Source organism: Argopecten irradians, chromosome 7, assembly GCF_041381155.1.
Source record: "Argopecten irradians isolate NY chromosome 7, Ai_NY, whole genome shotgun sequence".
Classification (NCBI taxonomy): Eukaryota; Metazoa; Mollusca; class Bivalvia; order Pectinida; family Pectinidae; genus Argopecten; species Argopecten irradians.
Window position 1 is genome coordinate 19,358,343 of NC_091140.1, and position 21,705 is coordinate 19,380,047.

The 21,705-nt window shown below is 34.1% G+C and overlaps 1 protein-coding gene across 2 annotated transcripts; it reads right to left on the reverse strand.

Moving 5' to 3' along the window:
• Positions 1-173: 173 nt before the first annotated feature.
• On the reverse strand, positions 174-21,176 carry LOC138327784 (polyunsaturated fatty acid lipoxygenase ALOX15B-like). 2 transcript variants are annotated; one of them, XM_069274163.1, is made up of 15 exons: positions 18,511-18,626; positions 13,818-13,862; positions 13,262-13,390; positions 12,565-12,668; positions 11,937-12,069; positions 11,485-11,580; positions 10,791-10,887; positions 10,338-10,455; positions 9,447-9,539; positions 9,097-9,157; positions 8,721-8,826; positions 7,865-7,956; positions 5,749-5,922; positions 5,247-5,410; positions 174-3,418 (listed from the first exon to the last, which is right to left on the reverse strand). In XM_069274163.1, exons 1-15 carry the CDS (start codon positions 18,616-18,618, stop codon positions 3,304-3,306), a joined length of 1,635 nt encoding a protein of 544 aa, XP_069130264.1. In that variant the 5' UTR covers positions 18,619-18,626; the 3' UTR covers positions 174-3,303. The 2 variants fall into 2 exon arrangements, with proteins under 2 accessions (XP_069130264.1, XP_069130266.1); XM_069274165.1 differs by lacking the exons at positions 174-3,418; positions 5,247-5,410; positions 5,749-5,922; ... (9 more) ...; positions 13,262-13,390; positions 13,818-13,862 and adding exons at positions 14,619-17,138; positions 19,943-21,176 and having other exon boundaries at positions 18,511-18,818.
• Between the last annotated feature and the right edge of the window lie 529 nt (positions 21,177-21,705).

Below are 21,705 nucleotides of genomic sequence, written 5' to 3' on the forward strand. Positions count from 1 at the left end.
AGGAAGTGGAAACGATTTCGATAAGCATTGTTTTACAGGAAACTATTTAATTATTACCATGACTTCATCAATCATTTTAGTTTTAAATAATGAATAAGTATTTAAAATGCTGTTTGTACGAGTGGTCTCCATTTTGTGAAAATGTTCTTTTTATAAATATTCATTACAAATAGGTATTTAATCAAACACTATTTGCATAGCTCGGTTGTTTATTATAGTGCAATATAAATATAATTGTATCACAATTTATATACAACACACAGCTGATTGATATCAAAATAACGGTTAGGAAACTAATGAAAAAAAGTTCATCTAAAATATTCCTCCTCTGAAACCCAGTATAAGAAACATATTATTTACTGATATTAACGATAGACGAGGATGGTCATTATTTTATAAGAATATGAGTTTTAATTCTTTGATAAAAAGCATATACTTTGCTTTCCATGTTATGGACATGACGTGTTCCCCGAGCGGTTTGAGACAGTTTGTTTTGAGCAAAACTGGCATTTGAAATAGGTATACGGTCATCAAAACGATGCCCAGATAACAGACTTAAACGAGGTCAGTGTAAGTTTTTGACTACGGCAAAAAAGCAAATTCACTCCGGCCGATAAACATATTCATACCTCAACAGAAATAGAAAGACATAGAATTGAATTCCTTTGAGTTTAAATGAAGAAACTTCTTTTAATTATTGGAAATAACAATACCTAAATATTCAAATGAGTTTTCATTGACAAAATGAACAAGAAATGACTGATTTGAAAAAAAAATTAAAGTTGGATAACAATCTGATTAAAATACAGATCCCCATTATACACTACGTACATAACGTAGTGTAAATTGGGAATCTGTATTTTAATCAGATTGGTTGGATAACAGCACTAACACCTACTCCATGTATATAATCTGAAATATTCCGACACAAGAAAGATATTCATGTATATCACAATCAATTCGTTAACTATCAGGATACATATCTGTGTTTTATAAGCACACAACAAATGAAGAAAACTGTAACAAAAACACAAGGAAGTAAATTTCTCACATAGCTAGCCATGTAAGATAGAGTTGTCCCATGAAAGACAGCTATGTAAGATAAATCTATCTTACATAGCTGTGACGTCACAATTGAAAAAACAATGAGATGACGTCATGTCAGCCAAAGTTGACGTCATTTTTCTTCTATTTCGATTGATTTGTCGGATTTATTTACCATTTCATTTGTTTAATTTGCATTTCAAACCGTTTTACCTAAGATTTCTTGTTTATATTTTCAATATAAACCAAACTTTGATGAGCTCTTTCGAATGGCGTTCTTATTTTTAAAATCGATCGATTATTTAAGAAGTTAAGATTTTGTCACAAAATGGCTGCCTCACCTTTCGTGCAAGTAATTCGACAAGCAATGTGAGAAAATAACTCTTTCATATGTAAATTATGTAGGATAGAACTATTCCACCCTCGGGTACAGAATTTTGGGTCAGAAACCTCGGCAAGCCTCGGTTCTGACCCAAAATTCTGTACCCTCGGGTGGAATAGTTCTATCCTACATACGTACATATGAAAGAGTCATATAATCTTATAGATACTAATAACAATGTTGCAAAATTTAAAAAAAAAATGATGAATTTTGGTATGGACGAAAACAACAAATTGTAAATATCGGAGTCTATAATAATGTATATTGGATCAGTAATAAGTGTTTATTTCATATGAGATTTAATGAAACAAGTCTAAGAAGTTTTTATTTGTGCAAGTTTGGAAAGCAAACATTAAAGTTATATGTGCCGTAACTGGGCGAAATTTTTTGCATGCTAATTTTTCTTGATTAATCTATTGAAAACCACAAAGTTTGATGAATTAAGCCGCGAAAATCATTCAAATGGCTTCAGATGTCTTATAAAAGTTAGTTACAACACAGAAATTATGTACTGTAAAATTGTTGTTTTTATGCTTTATGTATGTTTAGATGGAAACTTTCTTGCAGAAATCACTTTACAATTACTAATGACACTGTAAAAATGTGAAATGAAATTGTAGACCACAATGTGGTTTCATGGTCTGACCGTAGATACTCATTTCGCTTCATTATAGATGTACATAAAATGATTTTTGGCAGTACTGCTAAAAATCATTTCCTGCTCTTATTTGCATATGTAAAATTAAAACCAATGCATTAAAAGTACTGTAATTTTCAAAATGTTAGTAACTTTTGGTGATGAATAACATGTTAAAAGCTCATCTTAATTCGTGAGTATGAAAAATAAGGCACATATAACTTTAAAACTTCTAGACGTGTTCATAAAATCTCATATAAAATGAACACAAATTTCAGATACTTTTTATCCTATTTCTACAACAGCATACATTTCTAAGAATTTCACATCTTGGTATTTATTGCGAAAATTCAGCGGATGTCGCAATTGTGTCCCGCAGTCCTCAAAACCCTGACGTCACGTCATTTTACTGACATTATTCAATTGTTTCTGTGATGACGTCATAATGAATTTCCAGCAAACTGAAATCTATCCAGGTCATATTACACTAATGACATGTTTAAAAACATTACTCGGGCGAAATTACTGGATATCAGGCGGGTCATGTGATAAAAAACATCGCGTTTTAAAAACATTACATTATACATGTATTAAAAATAAACAATCCTTTACAAAATACATAATAATTATTAATGCCCAATAAATAAAGATATTATGACAGATCAAGAATACAATGACATCTCTAATACGTAGATTTAAAACTGCTGTAAATGTAAAGATCTAGAGGTATTCAGTATGATACGATTAACAGATATTGATTCTAGAATACATTCGTCTTCAGAATACACAGACACAGATATATGTGCAATGCCTTACATATAGTGCAGGGTTACTTTTTTTCTACTTTTCTAGTGTACTGTCAAACATATATGTCTTATTTTAACTTCTGTAACAGGAAAGGAGAAAATGTATCGGCCAGGAAATCGAACCAGGGATCTTCGAATACTAGTCGAATGCTCAACCTGATCAGCGATGATCGACTCAGTCCAATCCCGCTACACTTGTATTGATTCAAATAGGAAAATGAAATAACATAAGCCAAATTTTAAAAAATCATACATAAATGTACATATTATTATATCATGTGCTGATGCTATTTAAATATTTCAAGTATAAAAATAAAACGTCTGATGATCTTCTGTGAGATAACTATAATGAATATAATGTAAAATGATGTACAAAGAATGAAATGATGTATAATGTACAGATGTTGATATGGTAGCATCATGTATAGAATGAGTTATATGCTGATGGCGTTTGGGACGATCTCCGGATCCAGCCACTTGAAAGAAAATTCACGAGTTTTTTCCAAAGTTTTTACACGCTGACTTTGTTCGGCAAGCTCCTTCTTAAATCTGCAAAATATACGATGTTCGATGTAAGATGTTATTCCACTGTCGAATTTACGTTCTATACAAATTACCGTTAAATATGGTATTTTCTAAGGTATTCTAACAAATGAACGTATCGGTAACTAATCATGTCATCAATGTCTGCATCTTAACAGACGAAAACATTATCAGCCCTGACGTATGCAGGAAACGGGTATCTTGATACATTATCAACAGATGGGGGATGATTTTGTTGAGTTATTTTGCTCCTTTTTATAAGACATATACGATAAATACAATACGATACAATACTATAAATACAATATTCGATATAGAGTGATATCATAACAGTTATACATAGTAAAACGTTAAATATAGTTTCCTATGTTATGCTTTTCGATAGGCTGTGATGTTATTGTATCTATATTCGAATCATGTCTTAACAAATGTGTTGATGTACATAAACATAACAGTGTCACTACCGTTTAACTACTTCCGTTGCCTGCTGATAAAATTGTAATATCGACCCGGATCTAACAGCTGATTACTAGGCTAATGAAATATATTTTTCTATGACACCTCACTTCGTGTTCATTTCGGTTTAGTGCTTTAGGATGTAATAAGCTCGCATGTGTTAAGGAACTATCAAAAATCCATTAGCTGTTTTACATTGGTGTGTATGTAAGGCATTTTTATCTACAGTGGTAATACAGTCCTGCTTTATAAATCAAATTAAAACTCCTTATCAATATTATTATTTAAGGATGTACTCCTCTGAGAAGTCAAAATTTTCTTGTATTAAATTTTTTTTCTCATATAGATTTTTGGAAATAGGAGTTCATATCATAAAAGAAAATGGAAGAAAAAACATATGTCAGTGTGCTCGTTATTGAGCTATTGTCACTCAAAGATACCTAGTTGACAAAATATTGGATTTTATGTGAATTTTGCCGTTTTGGCCATATACATAAGATATTAAAGCCATAATTTCCTAATGAGGTGTTTGGTATGTATGGATGTTTGTAGAATTTATTTTTCAGTAGTCTTCTTTAAAAATATACCAATTTTGATTAATAAGACTGATATTTTTTCTCAGAATAGCAACATATGCAACCCCTACCCCTTAATTTTTAGCCACAAAATGATCATTTTCAGCAATTTTTGCTAAATTTAACCCTTTATAGAAAAAGTTCTGGTATGAAACTTTTGTTAATATTTGGCATACCAATAGGGAAAGGGTTCAACTTTCTAAATCAGGCAGAAAAAGGGGGGTCCGTGTGCTTACTTTTTTGACCCATTTGAATATTTGTTATTTTTCAGTGTTTTATAGTAAAAAATAAAAGTGTTCAAATTACCATTTAATGCAAAAATAAAGTGACAAAAGTGTATCATTTCACACATTAATGCTCAGTATTTTAATTACCACAAACCTTGAAAAGATTTACAACAAAAATTAGCTCGATACAGCAAACAATGCTGGCGCAGTGATGATTTAAGTAAAAACTATTTCAGTAGAAAATGGTAAAACTGTAGCTCTACTCAAAGTGAAAAAAAGGACACAATTTAAAAATGGCCGCCAAATGGCCGTTTCCCCGTTTAAACATTTACTTAAAGCAGAAATGTAATTTTTTGACTAAATTTGCAACTGGCAACTTGCTACATATGTTGATAAATTGTATTTGAAAATCTCATAACTTCTTTGATCTTTGTATAAACGAGACTTCAACGGGACTGAAACCTCAGAAAAATACAGCCTTAAGGTTAGTGTATACAAGCTGTATGGTACTAAACATCTGGGAAGTCTTTAAATATTCTTATCGCACAAAAATATGTTTTAATTAAAAGAACTTACCGTTGCAAGACTCTTTCAGCTTTTGGATCATAGATATATTTCATTTCATAATCACCAAGCTTATTGGTTCCTAAAGAACTCAGAATTTTAGCGATCACTATGATCTCAAAAGTCATAGCTTTGTCCGGGAGAGCGTTCAAAATGCAAGATTCCGTCAACGCTGCCTGAAAAAATGAAATTCATAAACGTCATAAATTCTTAGTAGATACTTTGCCTTTGAAACTATTTTCCTAGTTTATTGTCCCGTATATGTAGTCGTCAACAAAATACAACACTTTTAAATAAGTTTATAACGTTGAGCAGGAACCAACAAAGAAGCAATACCAGTAGAACCAATCAATAGTTGTCGTAGACAAAGACGTCAATACCGATATGAATATTCACAAGTATATGTAACATTACCAAACTAAAATGACTGGTAGGTGTCTGTCCATGTCAAAGAATTAATATGGATTCATATAATATTTTAATCAAAACATTAATGATCATTTTATATACATACCTTGGTAGTTGGAAGACTCCCTTTAATGGCTATAGGGTAGTTTGGAGGGAAGCCGTACTCGTCGTATTGAGCAAAGTTAGCAGCCGCATGGCCGGCACTGCTCGTGAAAATAATGCAATTCAAAATACACACGAGATCAGCCGCGTTATTGATAGATCCTTCTCCAGGGACTCCCTATACAAAAGAGGGATGTTTTAAGAAGTGTTAATCATCAATTATACTATTAATACTGTAAACCAAGATATTTTCGTGACGACTTAGTTTGGCGTTTTTATGACTAGTTACCTTTTCGTGGGTATTAATTTTCATAGTTCGCCACACACGCGAAACTTAATTGCACACGGAAATAAGTTGGTTCATAGTAATTCTCATTCATTCACTTTTCTCTCAATGTGTTATAGGTCTAGTACATGTTATAGGTCTAGTCATGTATAGTTCTCATAGGTCTAGTACATGTATAGTTCTCATCATTAGTCTAGTAAATAGTTCTCATAGTGTACATGTATAGTTCTCATAGGTCTAGTACATGTATAGTTCTCATAGGTCTAGTACATGTATAGTTCTCATAGGTCTAGTACATGTATAGTTCCATAGGTCTAGTACATGTATAGTTCATAGGTCTAGTACATGTATAGTTCCATAGGTCTAGTACATGTATAGTTCCATAGGTCTAGTACATGTATAGTTCTCATAGGTCTAGTACATGTATAGTTCTCATAGGTCTAGTACATGTATAGTTCCATAGGTCTAGTACATGTATAGTTCTCATAGGTCTAGTACATGTATAGTTCATAGGTCTAGTACATGTATAGTTCCATAGGTCTAGTAATGTATAGTTCTCATAGGTCTAGTACATGTATAGTTCTCATAGGTCTAGTACATGTATAGTTCACATAGGTCTAGTACATGTATAGTTCTCATAGGTCTAGTACATGTATAGTTCTCATAGGTCTAGTACATGTATAGTTCTCATAGGTCTAGTACATGTATAGTTCTCATAGGTCTAGTACATGTATAGTTCTCATAGGTCTAGTACATGTATAGTTCTCATAGGTCTAGTACATGTATAGTTTCATAGGTCTAGTACATGTATAGTTCCTAGGTCATCAGTTAGTTGTCTACTAGGTCTAGTACATGTATAGTTCTCATAGGTCTAGTACATGTATAGTTCTCATAGGTCTAGTACATGTATAGTTCTCATAGGTCTAGTACATGTATAGTTCTCATAGGTCTAGTACATGTATAGTTCCATAGGTCTAGTACATGTATAGTTCTCATAGGTCTAGTACATGTATAGTTCTCATAGGTCTAGTACATGTATAGTTTCATAGTCTAGTACATGTATAGTTCTCATAGGTCTAGTACATGTATAGTTCTCATAGGTCTAGTACATGTATAGTTCTCATAGGTCTAGTACATGTATAGTTCTCATAGGTCTAGTACATGTATAGTTCTCATAGGTCTAGTACATGTATAGTTCTCATAGGTCTAGTACATGTATAGTTCTCATAGGTCTAGTACATGTATAGTTCTCATAGGTCTAGTACATGTATAGTTCTCATAGGTCTAGTACATGTATAGTTCTCATAGGTCTAGTACATGTATAGTTCACATGAATGGGACTAATACACCTACCACATGATACCTAATAACGTATTTGTGGGACTGTTGTCTCTAGTGGTAATAGAATGACGTCAAAAGATCATTTCTCGCATAACGTTATTGAAGATCACATAGAGTTAAGTTCCATCACCACTGGAAATACTAGTCCCGCACAAACGTTATCGGGTATCACGTGTTACGTGGATTGGTCCCATTAGATCATAAAAATATTCACACCAAAACAAACAATATTTTAACAACATTTTAGATGTAAAATAAAAATCAAGGAGGGACGTTTTCTCCAGACATGTCAATATCGTGTTGAAAAGTTGATAAGGCCCTTAAATGTAAAAAGACAATTTATCTGTTTTAATTGTTGGCTTATTGCTATTTTGAAACTCGTAAAGATAGAAATCTGATTTTAAATTTGTTTATACATACTATGAAATGCGGTGATCTTAAGCAATCACACACACAAAAAAAACCACACGAGTAGTTATTCAATGGTACACACCAAAAGTCCACATCCGCCTTGAGACCTTGGTTTGACCAGCTCTTGAGCCCAAGCCTGTATCTCTTGGTCATTCGTAAATGAACTGGAACAGTCTGAAATACATTAAAGGTTAATTGTTACATTTTGATAAATATCATTTCTGATACAGAAACATGTCACAGACATTAATTCTATTAATCTTTTATATTTGTTTTTTATTTTGCATAAAATATACATTTCACATTAAACAAAATTATATCGTTTTATATTTTTTTCGTGATTTAAATATTAATATAGTCCATTAAACATTTCGCTCTGGTTACTTCAAATTATCCATACTTGAATGTTTAACATCGAATTACTATATGTACATTAAGATTTTGAAATATGTAACATATCGACACAATGTTCACTTGATTACTGCGTTTATAATGAAATGAACTTCCGTCGATAGAATGCTGTAAACCGACCTTTTTCAATTTTTTTTTTCGCGAATTTCAAAGTAAATATGCAAAAGTTTATCTTTACAAAAGTATATATACTTTACTTAAAGTGATAGGTACTACACAGCCGAGTATATTCGCGATTTCGCGGGACACCGACATTATAGCAAAAATGTGATGTGTGAAATTGTGGTAAAATTGGTAAATTTTATATACTCTCGAATCTAGATCGCAAAAATTGAATACCCCTAAAATCTAAGTTTCATGTTTGTGGTTCAAATTTTATCCCGCGAAAATAACTGGTTATACGGTGATTTCATTCAATTTTAAAATCCCGAAATCTAATGTTCGCGAACTTGTTTTGACATTGAAAATGCGAAATGTAGGAATCATGTAAACAAAAATTGGTTTACATAAAGGTCTAATGATTTTACCATAGTAGAGGGCGACGTATGCGGTGACGTAGCTGTTGATGATGTTATACAGTGCCAAAGCGTCATCCCGATAGTGGTAGCCACTCAGTACCGTCTGGTCCAGTAGCTATAGCAAAATGTAAATTAAAATACAAATAAACAGATATTCATGAACGGATTTCGAATCAGCTTTGAAACAAGAATACGAAAAAACATTATTGCGTGTGGAAATACATCTCATTCAAAACTTTACGTTCATCTTAGATTCTCACCCTTTAGCCCTACAAAAAACAACAAAACACAGCAATTTAACTTATACAAATAGACAAAAAATATCCAGGAGATTGTTTTTTTTTTAAACAACGATTGCAAATATTAATATAAAACAAGTGCATACTCCTCTGCTCTCCAGTTCTTTTGGCAGTGTCCCGTCGACATCCATCCGCCATGTTTCCAGTCTGAGAAATGACAAAACTTGTAATTGATAAAACCGTTATACTCAAATAATGACCAAATGCAACACCCAATTCTGACATGTTTCCCGGTAAGCATGGTATTGTGTAGCAAACTGTCCATATTAAAGTTATATTATGTTATATGTGCGTGAAGATATAGAATTTTTCGAATCGGTATAGCCACAAAATAAATAAAAGCTATCAATAGACGATTTTAGATGCTATTTGGAAGTGCTATTTACAATAAGGGTAAATTGTGTACAGGTTTTAAAATCAATGCTTTAATTATTACTTTCTTTGAATCAGCTCAAACAATCCTTTAATCCCCATCGCCGTCACATTTTGAACCCAGCCGTCCGGACTGATAAGCGTTGTGAGTGCTGAGCTATTAGACGAAACAATAAAACACTGTTATTGATGATATTCTGAATTAATTTGTCAGCGCAGACATCATTATATGCCTCATCATCGATACTCAATGAGAAACTTTCACAGTCGTAATATCCACGTTTGGTTCAAGATGGAAAAACTGACCAATCACAGGTTAGCAGATAATTCCTTTGAAGGTTACGGAGAGTGCATCGTCGTTGACCCACAATTGATTGGATTACACTACGCTACACTTATCACCCGTGGGACAGCTCGATCTCTTAGCACCGGTTTTTGTCAAGATCGGGATTGGCCCTGACAGATTTTCCTGTCGATTTTAGCCAATGAGATTGGAGGTAACATACGCTTGACACAAGCTACATATAAACAATATTGATATCCATGATTCTGCCTTCATACCTGAAGAGTTATCTTTTTTTAAAAGTTATGTTGATTGGTTTCTATTTATAGAGTGACGTCATTGAATCGGTGCTCTGAGATCGAGCTGTCCTAGGGGTAATAAGTGAAGCATTGTGAAGTGTAATCAGCCGTGGGTCACCGACAATGCGGATCCGTCCTTCGATTCTAGTGTTGTATAATGCACATCAAAAGATCAAACTACCTGTCCATCTGTTGTCGCACACCAGATATCAACCGATGGTTTATAAATCTTCTAAAGTACTTATTATTACATTTCGTGATTGTTGTTACTGTATTATCTCTTTTATTATATAAGACTTTGTCAGAACATGATCAAGATCTGAACTTTTATACGTAAGTATAAAATTCTCGGGGATAAGTCAATCTTGCATACCCATTGATGTCGATGAGATACAAGAAGTGTGGCGCCAGTAGTTTGAAGATAGGATGGGATTGCGACAAGTTTCTGTGAGTGGCGAGAACACATCCTTCCATCAACAGATGGGTAAAACCTAAATTAAAAAAAAATAAGGCACATTAAAGAAACAATAATAAAGAAAATATATTAGGTCTTATAATAATGATAAAACCAGCCAACGATGTAGACACGTCACAAAACAAAAACAGTATTCCATGTGTAAACAATGTTGATTTTATTGTTTACCTTATGGTATACACTGATAGTCTGGGCGACGCCAAGATATATATGACGACCCGCGTTACGTTTAATAAACAACCGTACTTAGGTGTAGATTCAACTCTAATCTTATCATGTTCAAGACTACCGGGTTAATTTTACGTTTACAGTTTTAATTTAAAATTGAAGTACATCCATTTAATTATGTACCTAAATGAGTGACCGATTCGTGGTAGGAAGCATCGGCGAGATTGAACCACATCTTGGCAGCTAGCCAGGTATATTTTGGGTCTGATGGGAGAAACACCTACAAATTAGATAATCACATAAAGTCAAATTGTATGTAAAAATCTTAGGAACGGGCATCTGTTAGTACTAAGTCGTTTTGTAATACAATTAGTAAAAGCGATCAGCTCTGTATAAAATTCAATGTTTAGTGCGTTCGCCTTCCTTGGGTCCTAAATTGTCATTTCCAACACACAATCTGACGTGTGTATATGGATTACACGGACCTATACTGGTACAATATTGGTTTTGTATCTTCAGTGGACTACAACTTTTACCATATCACTTACCTTTCCCCTGCCATGAGTTATAGTTTATTATAAGGCACAGTGACAACTACCAGAAAAGGAAGCTTGTCCATGTTGTTGCTTTTGTTCGTGGGAAAGTAAATTTCGCAGCATTCATTGCCACGTTAATTTACGTGAATACCCGGGAAAAATGGAACAAAAACGAAAAGTTAACTGGATTTTATTGCTGTTAGAACTAGGCTTGCGCCAGATATTTTTCGCACTAATTGTTATCATAAAACATGTCGCGATTTTTTTATCCGTAAAATTTAACATATTCTAAATATGTATATAGATACAAACAAAATAGTGAAGAATTGCAAGATACTAACTGGATTATCGTCAGCCGGTTGTTGCTTTAGTTGTATGGCGATAGGTACCAACCGGTTCTTCTTGTTGTGGTAGAACAAAGCGATTGGAGAACTAACCTGAATGAAGCAAACAAAAAATAAATAAATAGATAAAATAAAATATGATAAAAAAGTTGATTTAGGTCACCTTCAACAAAAGATAATATAATTCATAGAACCCCATAAAATAATGCATCGCAAACATTTCATTTTTGATACAAGTTTTTATCTATGAAAATACAGTAAAATATGGTTATAACGAACATCTGGAGATCCAATGTAATGACATCGTTATAAACATAGTTCGTTATACACATATCACAGACATCCTATTAGAACGGAGAACATGGATTACTACTCATTTGTTGTAAGCGTGTTCATTATAAACGTGTTTTAATGTATATAGACCATATGTACGATGATGCTACATATACCGTCATTCCACTTTTAACTGGAATACCCTCCATGATAGCATAGTCGACATAAAACAGCTTCTTTTTCGCCAAAGCAGCAGATAGACCCATACCCTCCAGGAACGGTTTTACCATGTCCTCAGTGACAGCAAGCCTAAAAGGAAAATATTTCATTATTCCGTTTTTGCCTATTACAAAGTTATGTGTCTTTTTATGTAGGTATCGATCAAGACTTTGTTATTTTGTGAGCGAAATTTACATTGTTTTACGAAAACATAATTATCTAAAATCACAATCACAATCAATCAATACCTACACACACGGACAGATAACTCTGCAACATGATAATAAGGAATACTCAATAATATTTTTACGGTATTTCTGTATTTTGAGTATATTTATTTCAAGTAATGTTTTTATAAATTAGTAATTATTATTTTTAAATAATTATAACGTAGTAACATTTAAGTCATCTATGGTTATGTCTGTTTCTGCAGTGACAATGAGAGAGGTAGATATATGTCACATGACCTAAATCAATCGACAGACAAGGTATTGTCTTTTTTAAAACTGGAGTAACAGATTGTAAAAAGAAAGAACACACATGGTTTAAACAACTTTGAAAATCAACAAACAAGTTAAACTTTACTTTTCTGGAATCTCTGTGCAGAGGGTGATGAGGGAATTGTTGACGCGTCCAATACGCTGGAATCCAAAATGCTCGTCTGTATGCCAAGTATCGTCTGCCAGGGGCTGTAATACAATATGAGATATCATCGAATTCCATATATTAACTTAAATTGGTTTATTTTGATTTATTTTGTTATGTTTAATTGCAATTAATGAATTATGTCACCGTTGTTTGCATTGTAATATAACATGATACATTTAGTCACCATTATACTAATGTAATTCCAGGTATTGCAGGATTGATCACTATCTTTTAGATCTTGCTAACAGTCTGAACATTCATCCTTACAACATTGAATCATATACTAGTAAGTCACGCTGACCTACATGTATATAAGTCACACTGGCCTATTTCAGTCATCTTGACCTATATAATTCATACTAACCTACATAGGTCAAACTGACCTATATTAGTCACGCTGACCTATATAGTAAGTCATGCTGACCTATAAAGTAAGTCATACTGACCTAAAAAGTAAGTCACACTGACACATATAATTTATATTAGTCTATATAAGTTTATAATTCACACTGGTCTATACACATTTATGTAGGTCTCACTGACTTATATAAGATTGAGAACTATATAAGTAATATTGACTTATATAACATTGACCTACATGTAATATAGGTCACACTGACTATTATGTACTCACTGTAGGTTTGGAGAACACGTCGGATTTATAGATGTTACCAAGGTCGTCGAGACTGTCCCAATCACCACTTACAAGTCTGACAAGTTTACCTTTAATTGTTATTTCTGCGCCAAGTTTCAAAAGATCGAACTGAAAATGGAAATACAAAGTTACACACAGTTACATCATTGCATTGTACAACGATGGTTTATACAGAGTGCATTTCACTAATATATTGATAGATCAAACCACTATTGCATTGTTCTTTAATTAGTCCCATTAATCACCAAGCAAATTGCTCATCTGTATGGGCAACAATACATCAGACCAAGAGCGGGAGGGTTAGAGGTAGAATATATAACATTTTAATCCGTTCTGTTCAATAAAAAAAAAATCACAAAAATACTCAGTAACAAAACAGTACAATGCTATTCAAGAAAATAACACGTATCCATTTGAAAATGCAAGAGTATGTGATGAAGACAAAGAATACCGTGACATGATCGATAAAAGCATCACGAAAAAATCCTTGTATCATATTCACAATGTCAAAGTTTTCCTCCGAAATGCAATTTACCTGGTAGTTGAATGAAAATTTCTCATCTTCAGGTACTTCTTTTACCTGAAATAATAAATAATGAGCAAAGTTATAAAAAGTGCTGCATACATTAAAGAACTTTGGTAAATATAATCAAGGTTGTATATAAAGACCATCAAAGATCCTCATCTATTTATATAGTATAGTTTGCTTCGAAACCATTAATTTAAAGTTTATTGCATGTATTATTTGGATTTGTATTCTATTTCAGTATTTGCCTTCAATGGTTTGCATTAAAATTGTAGAAAAAGTTATGGAAATTCATTGTTTTGCTTTTTAAAATTAGTTGACTAAGTATTGATACAAAATAATGTTCGCTGTAACACAATTTGCACACATTCAAATGGAAATATTGAAACATAATAACCCAATGTATTAAAGTTATATATACAGTAATATAAAAGCACATATAATGCTTTTATTTACGGCAGCGTATAAGGACCAATACATAATTTTATTTATCATGTCCGTACAACTTATTATCATGTACGTATAACTTAGTATTTTATTAGTTTCTATTGTTACAGTAGTTCATATCTTACAAGTACGTACAGGTTATTACAGTATATTGTACGTTTGCACGTACAACGTAGTATCATGTACGTACATCTTAGCATATTGTACGTACAGGTAAGTTGTTCATACATGTCAAGATACTATGTTATACGTACAAGATAAATACAATTATATATACTTCATTGAATATATAAAGTATTATACAATAAACAAAACTTTAAATCGTTGAAAATAAGGAAACATCTTTTTTAGATAAGGTGCCGTTTCATAAGTTGTAGACCATATCATATTACTACGGTGGCATGATTACTGTAATATCATCCATGTATGATATTTCGTTCGAACGCAATAATATTTCGTTCCCACGCAATATTTATATTTATTTCATGTCCGCTCCCAGCCACCGTACTACGTTTCCACGCAATAATTTTATTTAGCGCTACATTGAATAAAGGATGTGCTCTGTTTGTAACCTGGGTAAAAACATAAAACCAGACTCCGATTGAAATTGAAATATGCCATTTATTAATTTAACAAATGACGAGAAAAAATTACAATGTACAATGAAAACTATCATATCCATTAAAGTACAATACAAGCTTGTACTTAAACTATTCAATCAGATACATCTCAAAAATATACCCAGGGCTACGAAGATGGGGGTCGAATTATGCATATGCCCCCATCATTGCAGCTCCCTGGTATTGACATAGAAAAAGGAGGAAGGGGTGGGTGGCGGTTTTCTACAATTCCGCACTGACCCACGAGTGAAAATTAATGGCGCCCAGTGAAAATTTTTTCTTCTAACTGGCGCATGCGCAATGCTAAGCCAAGAACGACAACCCCGTTAGGGTTTGTCATCCTGGCTAAAACATCACGAGTAGTCTCCCTTGTTATATATATAAAATAATAATAACGATTACCGCTAAAACCATTTATGTTTAAGACACATAAATTAGTATTTAGCGCTACATCGAATAAAGGATGTGCTCTGTTTGTAACCTGGGTAAAAATAAAAAACCAGACTCCGATTGAAATTGAAATATGCCATTTAATAATTTAACAAATGACGAGAAAAAATTACAATGAAAACTATCATATCCATTAAAGTACAATACAAACTTGTACTTAAACTATTCAATCAGATACATCTCAAAAAATATACCCAGGGCTACAAAGATGGGGGTCGAATTATGCCATCATATAGCCCAAACAACTCTGCTATGCTTGGGTTGTTGGGCTATATCCCCCATCCTCATCCTTAATTATATATAACTGAACACAGTATTTTCAAAATCACACTCTAACAATATTGCCTTGCATCATGAAAAATATATTTATCTTCTGACTAGAGGAAAAACTGGCAAAAAGACTTAAAGTGTTTCGAAATATTTCAACAAATCAAAAGCAACATGAAATGACCAGAAGCCACTTACTCCATGGTCATTTAATTATAAATATCTGAAGCTATACGAGTACTCTGTATCAATGCACATAGATAAAAAATATAACAAATAATCTCTTTTATAAGAACACAAAATGAAGCTACATTCATGTCTTATACTACAACTGACATCGTAATCAAAAACAATTCTTGGCATATGCATGATATGCTGTACATGTACACATGTAAGTGTAGAAACAAAACACAAAAACAAAAGTAATACTGTAAAAATTTGTAAGCACCAATGCAACATGACTAGAAGCCACTTACTCCAAAGTCATGTGGATGTTATTACATCTGTAAATTGACACTGGTACTGTACCTGTGTGCACACACCCCCTAAATGGAAATCAAAAGTATACGGATATACTTTTTAAAAGCTTCCGATTTCCATCTACCCATAGTTTGAATGTCACTTTCAGGGATACCTCTCATAGCAGCTGTAGTTGCTGCTCCTATTCTGAAACTATGTGATTTGTAATGCTGTAAATCAAGACCTGCCCATTTGAGAGACAATTTCAGCTGATTAGTAAAAATATTTCTGGAGATGGCAGATCCATCCATGAATGAAAATAAAGGTTGATCTTCCCTTTCATGCTTCCTTAGTTCTAAATATGTTTGCACTGCTGTTACTGGACAATGGTGTGGTTGTTGCAAATGAGCAGAAACTACATGTGTACTTGATTGGCCATGATGATGTTTAAAATGAGGAAAAATTATTTCTAGAGACTTACCAGATGTAGAAGAAACTACTTTCACATGTCCGCGTTTTAGTGTGTGTTGATTTGTAGAACCAGTGGATGTTATTTCACCCACTCGTAAGAAAGCATGAAAGGCCAACAAAAACATAGCTTTAAACAATACTCTATGAAAATAAGAAGAGGCAACCGTATCAAGTGAATCCACTAACTTGGACAGGATAGTTGGTGTAATGGGTAATCGGGTATCCGCTGAATGTCTAAGTTTGTGATATCCTTGTAATACTTTCTTAATTACAAAGTGTTGTGTAACATCGTCAAAATTATCAAGTTTGAAAATATAGCTTAAGGCAGATGTATAAGTAGTGACAGTTGCAAATGCCAATCCTGTTTGATAGCAATGGGATATAAACATACACAGGTGTTGTACATTTGGTGGCAACACAGTGTGTTCTCGTCCGAAATGTTCTTGGACAAAACTTGAGTAAAGTTGAAAGATGTGCCTATATGACGCTGCGGATGATGTTGACAACGCACTGTTGAGTAAATGACGCACTGTATCCTCTAGATGTGCACAAGATCTGGTGGAATGACTGTCATGTCCTTGTCCATGTGAGGAGATCCGCGAAAAAACTCTGGCATCTGCAACCGAGAAAGCTGATCTGCCACTACATTGTGTAAGCCTGGCACATGTACTGCTTGAAATAAGATGTTATATTTCAATACACTAACCATAAACCTGCGCATTAGTTTCATGAGAGTTTGATCTTTAGAAGTGTGCTTATTAATAATATGCACAACAGACATGCTATCACAGAAAAACTGTATGCGCTTATTTTGCAGAACATTATGCCAGACTTCCACTGCAATAACTATGGGAAGTAACTCTCTAACTGTAATATGAAAACTAAGGAAGTCTGTGGTGAAAGCATGACAGAACCATTTTGTGCCCAAACAACCACCCATACCAATATCACTAGCGTCCGTGAACATCTGCATGGAATCTGATGAAATGAAATCTTGGGGGAGGATGATTGCTTTCCCATTAAAATTGTTAATAAATAAAGACCATGCTTCAATATCTGCACATGCTTCATTATTCAACCTACGAAAATGGAGAGGGTTAGACATACCAATAGTCAAATTGATCAAGCGTCTTAAAAATGTTCTTCCTGCAACCACTGCTGCACAGGCAAAATTAAGCAAGCCAATGAGGGACTGCAACTCCAATAGTGTAGCCTTTCTACGACTTGACATACGGCGTAACTCCGTTCTTATTTGTTCTAATTTTTTCCCGAGGAAGTCGAATTTCCATAGCGTTGGAATCTAGCTCTAGCCCTAAGAAAGTTAAAACTGTAGTTGGATGGACTGTTTTTTCTTCTTTAATAGGTATGCCTAAGGATTTAGCTATTTCATAAAATGCAAATAATGCTTGTTTACATTCTACAGTGTTAGGACTGCCTAAAAACAAGAAGTCATCTAAAATATGAACACACCCCTTCACCCCTATCTTCTCAATTAGAATCCATTGAATCGCTGAACTAAATTTTTCAAATAACTGACAGGAACAACTCAAACCCATCGGTAATGTACGATCAAAATAAAATTGGTCAGCGATTTTAAAACCAAGCAGTTCGTAGTCATCAGGATGAACCGGGATGATTTTGTATGCATGTTCTATGTCGGATTTTGCCTTTAAGGCACCTTTGCCAAATCGAAGTAAAAGTTTTGAAGCGTCATCAACGGTTTGATATGAGACTGTCTTAAATTCCTGCGGTATACTATCATTTATTAGCGATAGTGTCTATTGTCTTTGATTGCTGAAGTTTAACTAAGGACAGCGAACCTTCCTTAATTTCCGTTGTAAATTTCTCCTTAGTGGTACTGGGGTTAAGGAGAAGTCCAATGTCTATATACTCATCAGCCACAATTTTGGATTTGATCTTGGGGTCTAAACCAAGATCAATGGGTTTACACAAGTTCCTTTTAGAAGGTAGTGCCTCCTCATACTCACAGCTTGATGTTCCAGTGAGGTCTTGAAAAGCTGGTTCTGCCACAGAAGCCTGGACTGTTGATGCATTTGCAACAGGTGGTGGAAGGCTGTTGGTAGAAGCTGTTGCATTAGCAGGATTTTCCTGTGAGATGGAATTTAATACAGCCTTTGCGATATCGGGGATAGCCGCAGTGATACAGGATTGCATCGCCTCAACCATGTTGACTGGTAATTCTGCGACACGCCCTGATTCCATTTCCCTGCTTTGTCCTGCCTTACTACTTCCAGCTGTCTTCCGTCTCTTAGATGGTGGACGTGACATGTTGTCCCTGAGTGATAATTATAAAGTCAAGCATAAATGATAAACTTATTCATGCAGTAGTAAGGAATATAATAAATTATCCTGCATGGGAATGGTAGCCACTACCATAGTTAATAGCTGGAACAAGTCCCTGTTGTTTTTTTTTATATTGTAATAATTATATCATTTATATAGTGGAATATATAAAATTCAAAACACATATAAAGTTATTGATAAAACAGCACATGTTGGATCATAATAAGCAAAATTTTATGTGCACTACTTGTGACAGCTATGCCTACACAATGTGTGTGTAAATTCATATTATATATATATATATATATATATATAAGGGATACATATACAGTAATCATAATTATCTGGTCATGAATTCAACACTACTGGAAAAAACCTGTACCAACATTGTTTGAGAGTTCGAGGTGACACAAAACCCATATTGAAACTTCGCATATATAGACACCATATCTTGAATTGATATGTGTTTTAATAATTTATAATCAATGTACAGTGCGAACAATTCATGGGTTAATTATGATAGAAACTGGCAATGTACAAGTACGTGTGCCTCACCAATTGGCATATAGCCCGAACCTCTATCAATGGTACCTAGTGTTACAAGAATTGAATTGACCATAGTGAATAGAAATGAAATTAATTGCATATGGATCCCTATCTAAAACTGGCACTAAAGGACAGTATAAAAATTGAATTGTCCTTATAATATAGGTACTTCATGACAATGCAATGATACAGCATTATGAATCTATATCAATCGAGAATAATAGTGAATGTCGATTGAAAATGTCCTAGCTGAATAAACTCTCTTAAAGTTTTAAACATAATAGATTATAATATATAATATGCTGTAATTATAATATATATGTGCCAATGCTGTACACCATGGAAGGTATTTATTCAACTTATCACATGTTATTGTATGTGAAGCAGCTTATAAGACATGGAAGTAAATATAGTTTATGTGAATTTCCATAAAGATACCATTGTGGTTCACTTACTAAATTCGGTGTCAGTGTCTGAAGCTGTTTATATATATATATTTTTTTTTGACTGTTATGCAGGGATCATTAGGAAATGTATAACCTTAAATCGACATGTGACAAATTAACTGACCATAGTCTGAGGTAAACCACGGTCATTATTGAAATTCAAGATAGCTGCTCTCATATTTTGGCAATATTTCCATTTCCCGTCGTCTGAAAAATGAACACCATCTGCATCCAGGATACCAACTCCGTTCTTCATTCCCCGTAAATTCCAATACTGAAATCTGGGAAGTTCGGCTATTTGCTCTTTCAGATATTTGTTTGTCACTTTCACTTTCTCATTATAGCAACTTGGTGGAATTGTCCTAGTAACCTCTCGAGGAAGGAGCTGTAGGATTGTGACTCTTTGGATGTTGTAGATTTTACTACACATAGACAGAAACGCGAGCAAGCGTAGAACAACAGCATCACCGCTCTCATCGGAGTCAATGTCATTGCCCCCACATGTACAATTAAATGAGCTGGCCTGTGTTCCGCTATTGCAAAACGAAAGCGAAACAAATGTTGTTGTTGTCCAACTCGGCCACCGCCAATACCCAAAAAGAACACAGGTGGGCCGTCAGATATATCAAAGTCAATTATATTCCGTTTGCGTAGATATTCTTCCAAACGGCGAACATGGGAGCTGCCTATAATCAGTGTAGACATGTTATCTGGAATCGCGTGGGAGCGGGGGGGATAATGTTGACAATCACACGAGGGTGAGGGAAAGATAGCCAGAAAAGTCAATAAACACTGGTTTTATATTACATCTAATATCACAATAACCAGTTCTCATGATGTGAAAAAGCATCGTGAATCGATATGTTAGTTACCTGGAACTCACTGTCCTTTTTCTACAATTCCGCACTGACCCACGAGTGAAAATTAATGGCGCCCAGTGAATTTTTTTTCTTCTAACTGGCGCATGCGCAATGCTAAGCCAAGACCGACAACCCCGTTGGGGTTTGTCATCCTGGCTAAAACATCACGAGTAGTCTCCCTTGTTATATATATAAAATAATAATAACGATTACCGCTAAAACCATTTATGTTTAAGACACATAAATTAGTATTTATTTCATGTCCGCTCCCATCCTCGATATTCCAGGGCTTCCGATCACTTACGATCTCTACACCCCTGGACTATCTCATAGTAAAACTGGAGGCAACAGAATAGAACAGGTAATTTAGTCATTTGATGTACATCAAAAGAACGTGTAACGGTACACTGTGGTCGACTGTGTGGCTTTGATATTAGTCATCGCTCTCTCTGTAGTCTTCAAAGGAAATCTTTGCTGGCCTGTGATTGGTCAAATGTTTTCGGCTAAACTGCCTTCAATTTCACTATGAGATAGTCCAGGGGTGTAGAGATCGCTAGTGATCGGAAGCCCTGGAGTATCGAGGATGGTCCGCCACCGTACAATAGCATTTCGTTCGAACGCAAAAAATATTTCGTTCGAACGCAATAATAATTCGTTCCCACTCAATAATATTTCGTTCGAACGCAATGATATTTCGTTCCCACGCAATAGTATTTCGTTCGAACGCAATAATATTTCTTTCGCACGCAATAGTATTTCGTTCGAACGCAATAATATTTCGTTCCCACGCAATAATATTTCGTTCGAACGCAATAATATTTCGTTCGCACGCAATAGTATTTACTAACAGTAACATGACGTAAATTCTCTGTGCAAACGCTACCACATATAGGGAGGCGTGTCATTACTGATTTGCATAAACATCGGTGTTTACAGATAGTGTATTCCTTATGGACTAAACCGTGACTAGGATAGCGTAGACTGTAGGCTATCGTTCATAGCATCGAGCTATATAAGTGAGATCTGT